This window comes from Salvia miltiorrhiza, chromosome 8 (assembly GCF_028751815.1).
Source record: "Salvia miltiorrhiza cultivar Shanhuang (shh) chromosome 8, IMPLAD_Smil_shh, whole genome shotgun sequence".
In the NCBI taxonomy this organism is placed as follows: Eukaryota; Viridiplantae; Streptophyta; class Magnoliopsida; order Lamiales; family Lamiaceae; genus Salvia; species Salvia miltiorrhiza.
This window is the reverse complement of record NC_080394.1, coordinates 18,157,708-18,170,033: the sequence shown is the minus strand read 5'-3', so window position 1 is coordinate 18,170,033 and position 12,326 is coordinate 18,157,708. Positions and strand designations below refer to the sequence as shown.

Sequence of the window (12,326 nt, the reverse complement as noted above, 5' to 3'; positions counted from 1 at the left end):
CTTGTATATATATACATTTCATTTTGGGTTAATGAGGTATAAAGATTTTAACCGTACGTAAAACCACTCGAGCATATTCTTATTTTAAACTCTAGCTAACAAAATAATTTGTACATGTTCTGGTTTTAACCTCTAACAAAATATCTTGTGTATATAAATATTTAAACTTTTATTTATTCAAATTTTAACTACGAGAACGGTATCCGACATTTTAATCTTACGCATGTAAATAACTGATGTTTCTAATAGATGCTAAACAACGTTGTTTCATACTTAAAAAAAATGAATAAATTAGATCTACCTTAATTACAATCAAGCATAACGTACCCTAATTAAATCTACTTATGTGACCGAAAATTGTTCCCATTGTTAAAATTAGAAACAACTAATTAAAATTCAAATATTTATACGCAAAATCTTTTGTTAGAGGTTAAAATCAGAATATGCTCAGACTTCGTGGTTTTACATGCCATAAACCTTTTCATTTTTTTAATCTAAATAACGTGTTCATTAATATCCCTATATATTATTGTATGTGAAAATTATCGCCAACGTAACTGTATTATTTTTGTACTCCCTCCGTCCCACTGTATTTGAGACTCTTTCTATTTTGGGCGTCCCACTGTAAGTGAGACTCTTTCCTTTTTGGGTAAAAGTTTTTCCCTTCAAACACCTTTTTACTTTTTTACCTACACACAAAATACACTTTTCTTAATTCTCGTGCCCAAAAAAAAGGTCTCACTTACAGTGGGACGGAAGGAGTATTTATTTATATGTTAGTTTCAATTTCAAATGTGTAACGTAATTAAGTGGAGCTTTTCCTTTTCGGGGAGAAAGGTTATTTAATGTTGTCAAATGCAACCAAAACTATTTGCTAAATCTGGAAAAAAGAAATTTAAAAAGGCCCAACGACCAGAGTTGGGTTGCCGAAAAGCCAGTGAAAGTTAATGCATGATAACGATTACCACCGGGGCATATTTAATTTTTTTACTTTAATTCACACTGAATAATTTAAATCCAATTGGAGTTAATTCAAGTTTTATCACTTCATTCTCAACACACACATATATATAGAGACTATAGTAGAAGTGTTACGCCATACACGCAAAAAAAGTAAAAAAATGTATATATGCGTGCAATATTTTAATTATCTGAGAGAAATTGCATGGATGGTCCCTGTCACATGTATAAAAATATGGTAGAGGAATAGGGTTTGAGGGAGAAAATTACTTTACCCTATGCCTGCAAATTGATACACAAACCAATTCCAAATCTTCAGAATAGCAATTGATGAGACGTGTCTATTGATATGTGGAGTAAAAAAGTGAAACTGAAAATGCTACAACCTTTGTTTTTATTACCTATATATATATCTTTCATTTCTAAATAAATGGCATATTTACAATTGTTTTTGAATGATTATATATCGCATATTGTACCCTTTAATGAAATGACCATGAGAAAATACACTATGGAGAATAATATATACAGTTGAGATTTAATTAGTTATCAACTTCAAAGAAAATTAATATATTATTACACCTTGGAAAAATTAATTATATATAGAAAATATTGTACCCTCTTATAATTCACTATTACACTTTGTCAAAAAAAAAAATCACTGTTATATATCCTCCTAAAACTTAGACTTTTCAACCATTCTTGGACCCAAACACAACGCATCACGGGCCCTAAGGAACTCGACAAAAATACATGACATTTCATGTTGTATTAATTTTATACACAAAAATCGGCCTCGACACATCATTATAAAGTATATTAAGGAAAATATGTATTTGAACAAAGGATCAAAATGTAGATAGATGCACATCACAGCACAAGACAATAAGTAGTGGCAATGTTTTGCAAGTTTATTCTTATTCTCCCACAGTTTTATAAGTGGACCCAAATTTTCAAAATTTGGTTAGATAATTAATTTAAACATTGAAAAAGTGGGGTCACTGTCAGCCTCATATATTTATTTATGTGACACATTGTACAAGGGGATGTTTGGAAGAAAAACAGAAAGGGCCAAATGAGGGAATTGAAAGAAGATGTTGAAATTTGGATTTTTGGAGAGAGAGAGAGAGGGCTTAATATGCTCAGGGCTGCAATTCAGTATTGGCTGCCTTCTGGAATTTCTTTGGTACTTGATGTGTGTGCAGATATTTGGAATTTAGTATGCAATTAATAGAATTTAATGAAATTATTTCAATAACCAGAAAAGGGAATAATAAGTAATAATCTCAACTTTCAATTTCCAAACATGCCTTTGGGCTCAATTTGGATCATCTGTCGAGTTGATTAGGTCCATCAAAGCCCAAATCCTTGTCAGTTAATATGGCCCAATGTTGGTGAAGAAAGATACAGCATTGGCCCACAAATGTTTATAGCTTATATTTATGTTTTGTAAGTAATGGCCCAATGTCAGTGTTTTAAATGTGATTTCATGCGATAAGGTTTTTGATCTGATACTTGAATTTATTATGTATCTTTCAAATTTTACTAAATAATTAATTAGCTTTTCTTGGGCTATATTGATATAACATAAATATATACTTTTTTTGAAAGATTTTAGCTCTCGAACAAGCATGATATATCAACTTTCAAATTCGTTAGAAATACTTTGAACATAGATATAATTATAATCAAATTAATAGATTTAACGAGAAGGTGTCTTCAACATCGTTTTACGTTTATATTTATTGAATCGTACAGGGAAAAAAGTCGCACATTATCTAAATCATTGATAGATGATAAATCATTATAGTAAGAAGTCATAGTGATTGCTTATATTAGTAAAGCTGGATGAATGGTAAATTATTAATGAGAAATATACAGAAAGATAGTGAAATATTAAATTTTAATTATTAGTGGCAAAAATAGCGTATAATAATTGGGCTGAAAACATCATTATTTTTCAGTCGATGTTAATACTTGAGTTAGTGGATGTTAATAAAAAACGAGTTAACAAAATTTAAAGGAGTAGTTTCAAAATAAAAATAAAAATTAAAGGAGAAATCTTGATGGATGGCTCAATTATTATGTGGCCCAAGTAGACGTCTATGAGAGGTAGTGTTTTGCAAATAGCTTTCAGCCCAATGGATTACCCAGCAGCTTTCTAAGCCCAATTTTATGAATTTGTAAACACGTAACTTTATTCATTTTCACCTTTATTTAGTGGATCCTTTTTTTTTTTCTCTTACTAATCTTTTTGAAGCTTAATTGGTAGGGTGTCTAGTACATCCTTGCATAACACTCCCTCCGTCCCAATGGTAATGTCTTACTTTTTTTAATTGGGCGTCCTAATATAAATATTTCATTCTCTTTCTGGCAATATATTCTCTTTTTATATCTAATATTTAAATAATTTTCATCAACCCATTTTATCTACCTCTTACACATTTCTTAATTTTTGTGCCTAAAAGTTATGAGACATTATTATTGAGACGTAGGTAGTATGCATTTTAGTAGGTGCTTGTATTTTTAGGCTAAATACAAAAACATATTGAAAAAAAGAAACAGTGTGGGGTGGGGGCCCATCATCATACTGCAGTACTCTTTAAGCTTCATAAGCCAATATATGGCGGACACATTATTCCGAATACTCAATCGTACATCTATCACTATAAAATCATATCATAATATAAAATAGGAAAATTGCATATAAAGTATTAAATTTTTATTTTGTATACTAATTTTAAAAATATATTAAAATTATTTAATTATTAATATTTTTTATTTGCACTTGTTGAATTTCAACCTGGAGACATAATATAAATATGCTCACGTGAAAAAATAAAAACAACACCATACTATATAGTTGAATAAAAACGACGTCGTTTTAAGCTGTTAGAAGATAAGAAGTCTAAAAACTCTTTTATCCCTATTGTGTTCCCTCCCAATCACAAATTATCTAATTGAAATTGTAGCAACAATTCCTTGAATTCCTTCTTGTCGTTATCTCTCCTCTCGCTTTCTCCACTACTAGAAAATACGCTTGTAACAATCGAAAATTTCGATCGTTACAATCTCAGTGTTAACGACTAAATTACGATCGTTATTATTTTATTTATTTATTCTAATTAGTTAATTAAAGGATCAAATCTCGATCGTTAATAATAAATATATATTTGTTTTAATTTGATAGAAAAACTTACAACATATATAATGGTCCTAAGTTTCATATTCTTTTTTTTAGATCAGTGATCGTAAGAAAACAATCGTTACTTTTTAGAAAAAATAATTTTTTACTTAATGACAAATTACTTTGGTCGTAAATAATTAAAATTTAATTTTAGTTTTCTAATTACTTAATAACCGTTTTTAAACCTAATAACGACGGAATATACGGTCTTAATCATTATTTAATTTTGTTTTATTATAAAACAATTACCGTTTTTTCTCTCATAATTTTTTTAAATATTTAATTTTAACGACCGTTTTTTATCATTATATTTTACATTTCGGTCCTTATTTTTCAATTTATATTTAACCTTAATACAATTGCACACAACACAATTATACTTGACCTTAATCGATCTACTAACTGCTGCCTAGACCCGCCCACGTTGTCCGTCTGCGCCCTTCCCTGAACCACCCTGCCGACCCCTCTCTGCCCTTCCCCGCCACGCTATGTCATTCTTGCCCACGTTTGCCCTTGCCCGTGCCACCCCTATCAACTAAAAGGTATACTTTAGAGTTAGTGTGTATGGTTTTGGTTAATATTCAGGTGCATTTTAGGTTAATTAAAATAGGATTAATATGCAAAAACACCCTTAACGTTATCACTCCAACTACATTTAAACCCCTAACCTAACGTTGATAGCAACTAACACCCCAAAGTTCATTAAGTACTACAATTAAACCCATAAACAAACAATTTCTTTCACAAAATTAAGAAATTCATTTTTTTTAATCTATATAATACTCCCTCCGTCCACGAAATGAGTACTCATTTGTGGACGGCACGGGTTTTAAGAAATGTATGGAGTGTTGTGTGAATAGTTTAAGGGTCCCACTTTTTTAGAGTATTAATTAAAGGGTTGTGTGGGGTACACTTGCCAAAAAGGAAAATGGGTACTCATTTCGTGGACGGACGAAAAATGAAATATGAGTACTCATTTCGTGGACGGAGGGAGTATATAAAAGAGGAGTTTTCTCCCACCATTTTTTTTCTCTCTTCTCCCATCAATTTTTTCATTATTTTTCATCTTTTTTTTCTTTTACAATTTTAATAGTTTTCTAAATAATATCAAATTTAATTTATGAAGAAATATTTAATAAGCATCTTATATTAAAGTTTGTAACAAAATATTTAATATGGTATAAAAATTACTAAAAATAAATTTAAAATAAATAAGTTATTAAAATTTTAAAATATTCTATTTTCTTTCTCTTTGTTAAAATTTTACAATTTTTTTTATTTGTGTCTGTGAAAATATTTATTTATATGAAAAAATTGATGGGATAAGAGAGAGAAAAAATGATGGGAAAAAAATGGAGGGAGAAAACTCCCCTTTTATATATTATATAAATTTTAAAAAATAAATTTCTTAATTTTGTGAAAGAAATTTTGTTTATGGATTTAATTGTAGTACTTAATGAACTTTGGGGTGTTAGTTGCTATCAAAGTTAGGTTAGGGGCTTAAGTGTAGTTGGGGTGGTAACATTAGGGGTGTTTTTGCATATTAACCCATTAAAATAATATGTGTATAAGTATATAATAATTTGTTTAATGTTTTATGATACTTTAGTTATAAATGAAAATATTTTTATGTGTTTCAGTTATGTGTCAAGTTTTATCATCGATGATTTGGTCATGCCAACTCAATTAGGAATTCAGAAAATTTAAAATCGTACAAAAGCAGAAAAATTAAAAGAAGATCGTGGATAAATTTTATTAAAATATTTTTAATGTAAATATTTCAATAAAAAATATACTCTCTTTGAACGAAAAATTTTATCACAATTTTTTAAGTCGATTTATAAAAAATTGTTACTTTAATTTTAATTTAAAGTAATAAAGTTCACACAATTTTACTAACATTTTTGCTCTCCAAAAAAAAATTACTAACATTTTAAATGAGATTATTTTATTAATAACTTCGTTCATATTATACTTCCCCCGTCTCATTACAAATATCTCATTTTTCATTGGGATGCCTCATTTTATTTTTGACAATATATTATTATTATTATTATTATTATTATTATTATTATTATTATTATTATTATTATTATTATTATTATTATTTTGATAAATTTACAATATACTACTCCCTCCGTCCCAACTTTTAGTATCTAACTTTTTTTTTTGGCCGTCCCACATTTTAGTATCCATTTTTATTTTTGGTAAAAGTAGGTGGGACCCTTACTCCACTTTAATTATTTTAACTCTCACATATAATGTGGGACCCTTATTCCACTCATAACACATCAATCACTACATCAATCACTTTATTAAAACCCGTGTCGTTCTCAATTGGATACCAAAAGCGGAGGGAGTATTATCTTTCCATATCTAAAAAGTGGAAGATACGATGAAATTGTGGTGTGGATAAGGGAACGTGGACAATGTAAGCATCACAAAAGTATTCAGACTGCAGCATTTCATCATTTTCTTTTCCTCGCACCAACAGTGAAAGCGAGGGAGTAGAAATGGCGGAAAACGAAGGCCCAATTCGTTTCGGGATAATGGGATGCGCTGAGATCGCCAGAAAAGTGTCCCGAGCCATACTGCTATCCCCCAACGCCGCCCTCGTGGCCGTCGCGAGCCGCACCATCGACAAGGCCAAACAATTCGCACTTGGCAACAAATTACCGGAAAGTGTGAAGCTCTATGGAAGCTACGGCGAATTGCTGGACGACCCTTTGGTTGATGCAGTGTACATGCCGCTGCCGACCACTCTGCACTCCAAGTGGGCGGTGATGGCAGCTCAAAAGGGCAAGCATCTGCTGCTCGAGAAGCCCACGGCTCTTGACGTTAAGGTGCTCGACGAAATGCTGCAGTCGTGTGAGACCAATGGGGTGCAGTTCATGGATGGCAGCATGTGGTATCATCACCCGCGGACCGCTAAAATGAAGGACTTGCTATCCAACTCCCATGTTTTTGGGCCTCTTAAAGCTGTCAGTATGCTTCATTTTTGCATTTTCATTTTTTCTAACCTACAATGCCACTTGTATAATCAACTAGTTGCTACATTTTAATTTTTGTTTCTGGAATCCTGTGTCTATGATCATCAGTTTGAATAGGTGATGCTTACATTTCCATAGTCTATGCAAAATACCTGAGAAAGAGAGAATATGTGCTTTAATATCAAGATGGTCATCAGTTTTGTTTGGCTAAGCACAGCTGATTTTAGCAATACTTTGAGGGAGCGTTTACTTTGAGCGAGAAGATGGATAAATAAAAATTATTTAAAGTAATCTATCATTTATTTTGATGGATTGATTAATTATGAACTTGTTATGCTATTTAATGAGCTAGTTAATTTTGTGTGGCTTCTTAGATCCACAGTTCTTCGTCGTACCACCCACCACCTGATTTTCTTGAAAACAATGTTAGAGTGAAAGCAGAGCTGGATGGGCTTGGTGCCCTAGGTGATGCAGGATGGTACTGCATCGGTGCCATACTGTGGAGTATGAACCGGAAACTGCCCACGACCGTGACTGCTCTGCCCACCGCTGTTAGAAACTCAGCTGGAGTCATCTTGTCATGCAGCGCCTCTATGATATGGGACGAAGATGAAACTGTTGCAACCTTCTTTTGTTCGTTTCTTGCTCATGAAACAATGTCCCTTGCAGTGTGTGCCTCCAATGGGACGCTTAATGTTGACGACCTCATAATCCCTTACGAAGAGACTGCTGCTGGATTCAGCTACACATCGGGTGCTAAGTTTGTCGATCTGCATATAGGGTGGAACGTGAAGCCTCAACACGTTCAAGTGGAAACGAAGCTGCCACAGGAGGCTCTGATGATTCAAGAATTCTCCAGGCTAGTGAAGGACGTTAAATACCATGGAGGTCGACCGGATACGAGCTGGGCTGAAACCAGCAGAAGCACTCAGCTGGTGTTGGATGCAGTCAAGAATTCCATAGATGATGGTTATAAGGCAGTTAAGATGTAAGTTTATATGCTCGAACTTGATGTTTATAGCTGAGTCATGATTGATTTTTACTCTTCACATCCAATCTTTTCATATCACCATGGAGAAGTTGAAATTTGTAAAATCTTCATTTTGTAACGTTTATTGACAATACAGTATGTATACATCAAAGATAATTACTGATGAAATATAGATATCCATGCATCTAGGGACTACATGATCATTAGGAAACAATCAAATCTCATTTATACAGATCAAGTTGTACGAAAATTAGAAGGTTCAGCCAATCCTGCTAATATCTCTAAGGAAAAAAAAAACAAAGTCGCTCACACATGGAAGCTGAAGATGCACACACTACACCACAGGTTGATACCGAGCTTTCATAGCCGGAGCGTGAGGTCTGGCGTTGATTCTGAGGTAAATGCTGCTGTTTTGTCAAGAAAAGTGACAGGTGACGACGCGTCTGCACTAAAACTACCTGGCCACAAGAGGTGAGTATCCTCTTCCTCCTCCATGTAGATGGGCTGGAAAAGGTAAGCATCTCGGAATTTTGGGGTGATTCTAGAATGTTCCGGTGGCCTAACTGGGGGCACTAAGGGGTGGTGCAGTGAGGCGTGTGACTTGATTCCTAGACACTTGAATGGTGATCCATGTAGAGGCAGGGAAGCCAGGCTAGCATATCTATCGGAGAAGACACCCATTCTGATAGCGCGTTTTGCTAGACTTCTCTCGCGTTTGTGTGCGTTTTGGTGGCCTCCTAGCGCCTGCGAGCTGTAGAATTTTCTTTGACAGAAATTGCAAGGGAATGCTCTTGGTGGTGCTGTTGGAGTGTTCTCGCTTGTGCTGGATGCCACAGAGTCGGCGCCTGCATCCTGGCTCGCTTTGAAGGTTAGAGATAGGTCGAGGGAGATTGAGTCGGAGCTCAGCTCAATTAGGCTGCAGCTGCCTTTGGAAGAGTCTTGATTCGACATGTCGATAGCATCACAATCATTTTCCACTCCATGATCGGATTTTGAGCTTTTCATGTCAAAGATTTCCTGCATCAAAAGTGGACTCAATGAAGCTCAACAAAGCAAGAGAGAGAACAAGTTGATGCATCTTAAAGAAGCTCAAAAGTGGAAGGCCTTTTCTCTGCTCTTGATTTTACTCTATGTCTGCTTATATCATAGAAGAATAATAGATGCTGACATATATAAAGATGCTCAACTTAAACACAAGATCAACCAAACATCTTATCTTCATCTTAGTATTAAAGGCAACTATTTTCTTCTAAGTTATATCTAAAGCTGGATAGTATACAGTTCTTTTGGAACCGTGGAGTTGAGATCATACCGTTTACTTAATGAAATATGGAAACTGAAATCTTATGTATGGTAAATATAAGTAGTTTATGTTAATTAGATTATGAAATTATCTGCAATAAGTAATGCTACTTTTATACATCCGAAGTAGTTGTTCTGCTCTCCATTAGCTGAATTTGATTTCATGTGGAAAAGAAACTGGGATTTTTCTTTTTGTTTTGCTTAACATGTTGCAGGGAAACCATTTCAAGAGATATAGTATATCAAATAATGAACAGAAAATAAGATAAATTCAAGAACTAATCTCAACCAAGTAAATCCATGCCTGAGAAAAACATGTATATCTATAAAAAGAGTGACAACACATAATGCAAATGCAAAAACTCACTCACCAGCCTTATGTTTGCACAAATCCACCACTCTCAGTTCTTGATCAGATGAAACATGTTGAGAGAGAGAGAGAGAGAATGGGTTTGATGTTTAATAATGACAAAGCAAAACAAAGGTAAGAGGAGAGTGGAGGAGAGCAGTGGTGGGGAGAGAGAGAGAAGGAGGTGGTGGAGGCTCTTTGTTAGTTAATAAATAGCTTAAAATTTATAAAAATGAAATGAAGTGATCAAAGTGTCAGCATGCCACCCACCTCTGTTTGTTTATGTTTTGGCTTCTTTTCCCCATAACAAACTACTGCTTCTTCTATTGCAAACATGCCCCATGCAACACTTGTATTTCTCTCCACAACCATTTTCTTTTACTTTGATATAACATTTCTTAAAAATCATCTTTGATGTAGGCTGTCAATAATCAACTATAAAATAGACTTTTGAAGATTTCATATATATTTGGAGTAAATTAATATTATTAAGTTATTCTATGCACTATCATGGTAAGGAGGCGTTTGATAAGAAATTTTATTTTAGTTCAATCCTGTATATAAACTAGGAATTGAATTGGGGGTGGGGGCAGAGATGGGAATGGGGAAGTTCCTAGATGAAAACGCCAGTTAGGTCACGTGGCCGTACTAATTTCTTACCCCATTCTTAAATTTTCGGAACCCTGACTGTCACATCTTATTTAAAAACTTAGGTCCAAATATTTTTTTTTTGTTTGCTTGGTCTTTTTTTATTCTGTAAATGTAGAATGTAATACAGATATCAAAAATATTCCACAAGTCGAAGGGTGATCCTATAAATCATGAATTCGAATTTTATAAATATCTTCTAAATGTAATCATTCAAGTTCACTAGTATCAATAAGGAATAAATATCTTATCCGAACTCGAAAATCAAATGAACGAAAGAATAATCCTTCAATTCATAAAATAATTAAGTAAAAAAAGGTAATTCCACGTCTGCCAAAAACAGTGCTCGAGGCGCCGCTTTTGGCCCTTGAGTTAAGGACTAGACTCTTTAAATACAATTCCACTAAATTATGGTATCAGATTGGGTATAATTTGTGTGTTAGCAAGATAATTTAGTTTAATCATTGGTTCTAATTAAACTGTATTACTGTAAGCCTCCCACCATGATGGTGCTATGGCTTTATTTCTTCACATGCTTATTTCTCCTTTTTTAACTTTAAATAAAGAATTTAATGATGGGATTATGCGCAGATGAGTTTGATCCTACTTTGGAGTGGCATTAGCATATTATTCCTTGGCATTAGATTCTCTTTCTTGACTTTTTAAGGATATATAAATACTAGGTTGTCTTTCTTACCAAGTCTTAGTCTTCATTTCTTCATCTTATAGTTTGTATGTGTAGTATTCTAAATTAACATATATGTGCACACAGCGAAGCGAGTGTGTTAAAGTAATTAGATATTTATGAATATAACTTTTGGAAGTTTTAGAGCACTAGATCTTACTACTTCTACACCTGACTCGGGAGCCATATCTTTCTTATATTTACATTTAATTAAATTATTGAATTTCTATTTCCTTCTTTTCTTTTGACCTTTTTGTAAAGGTGTCAATGTCAACTGAACCGGCCGGTCTACCTCGGCCAGGATGTGCAACCCAGTTGGGCTCAGCATTTCTAGGGAAATGGTTTGGGCCTACGCTAGGACTTTTTTTCTAATATTTTGGCCCAGCCCAGTCTACGCCTAGTTTCCCGGGAGCAGATGCACAATGGGTCTTTGTCGGTTAATATGGATTAGGTTTTGTGGGATTTATGTTTAAGTGAATTTTGTATAATTTTTCTAAGGTGTAAATTAAGGGTTAAATTCAATGTTTTATGATTTATCAATGAGTCAATGACCACTCCAATCACTCAACCACAACATTTTATATAATTATTTTCTTATTAGTTTTAATTATAATATTTTTAATTGTGTTAAACATGTTGAAAAACTGAGCTCTTATCACAAACTCAATGATCCAACAAAATAACAACTCTCAATACTCTGTTTACAGTTTGCAAAAGAAAGTTCACAAACAAGAATTGAAAGTAAAAGTTTGAATGCTCTAAATTGAAAAACAAGAATCGAGACACCAAGAATTTTTACGTGGTTCGATCTCAACAGAGATCTACATCCACGGTAGCACAGCTACAGATGAGTTTTCACTATGAATCAATCAAGAATTTACAAGTTACAAAACAGCAACGAAAGAAGAAAATCTCACAGCTCACACAAGCTACTTTCTAGCTACTGAATATCATCAATCCTAACACTCTAATCTACAAAGAGTATATGTACAGAAATATGGGCAAAACTAACTAAACACCACGAAACCCGCAAGTTGGCTGCTTGCAACCGAGTCTGTTAAAACAGATTCGATTGTAATCTTCAGCTTATTGCAAGTGGCTCCTCCAGCTTTCAGTATTTTCATTTAAGTCCCTGTATATATGTATGAGATATGAAGTCACCTTCAACAAAACATAAAATTAAAATAACAAAAAGTTATAATAATTCAAAAAAA

General features: G+C 33.4%; 2 protein-coding genes across 2 annotated transcripts; one reads left to right on the top strand and one right to left on the bottom strand.

Annotated features, from left to right (window-relative positions):
* Window positions 1-6,530: 6,530 nt before the first annotated feature.
* Window positions 6,531-8,296, top strand: LOC131001625 (uncharacterized oxidoreductase At4g09670-like). The gene is made up of 2 exons (XM_057928163.1): window positions 6,531-7,128; window positions 7,512-8,296. Exons 1-2 carry the CDS (start codon window positions 6,661-6,663, stop codon window positions 8,127-8,129), a joined length of 1,086 nt encoding a protein of 361 aa, XP_057784146.1. The 5' UTR covers window positions 6,531-6,660; the 3' UTR covers window positions 8,130-8,296.
* Window positions 8,269-10,091, bottom strand: LOC131001679 (zinc finger protein 4-like). Its single transcript, XM_057928245.1, has 2 exons — window positions 9,802-10,091; window positions 8,269-9,145 (listed from the first exon to the last, which is right to left on the bottom strand). Exon 2 carries the CDS (start codon window positions 9,131-9,133, stop codon window positions 8,489-8,491), a length of 645 nt encoding a protein of 214 aa, XP_057784228.1. The 5' UTR covers window positions 9,134-9,145; window positions 9,802-10,091; the 3' UTR covers window positions 8,269-8,488.
* Window positions 10,092-12,326: the final 2,235 nt, after the last annotated feature.

What these genes read in the sequence shown, in the direction of transcription:
- LOC131001625 (XM_057928163.1), top strand. Translation starts at nt 6,661, where the DNA reads ATGGCGGAAAACGAAGGCCCAATTCGTTTCGGGATAATGGGATGCGCT. An exon ending in TTTTTGGGCCTCTTAAAGCT is followed by an intron (nt 7,129 to 7,511) that starts GTCAGTATGCTT and finishes GTGGCTTCTTAG; the next exon opens with ATCCACAGTTCTTCGTCGTA.
- LOC131001679 (XM_057928245.1), bottom strand. Translation starts at nt 9,133, where the DNA reads ATGAAAAGCTCAAAATCCGATCATGGAGTGGAAAATGATTGTGATGCT.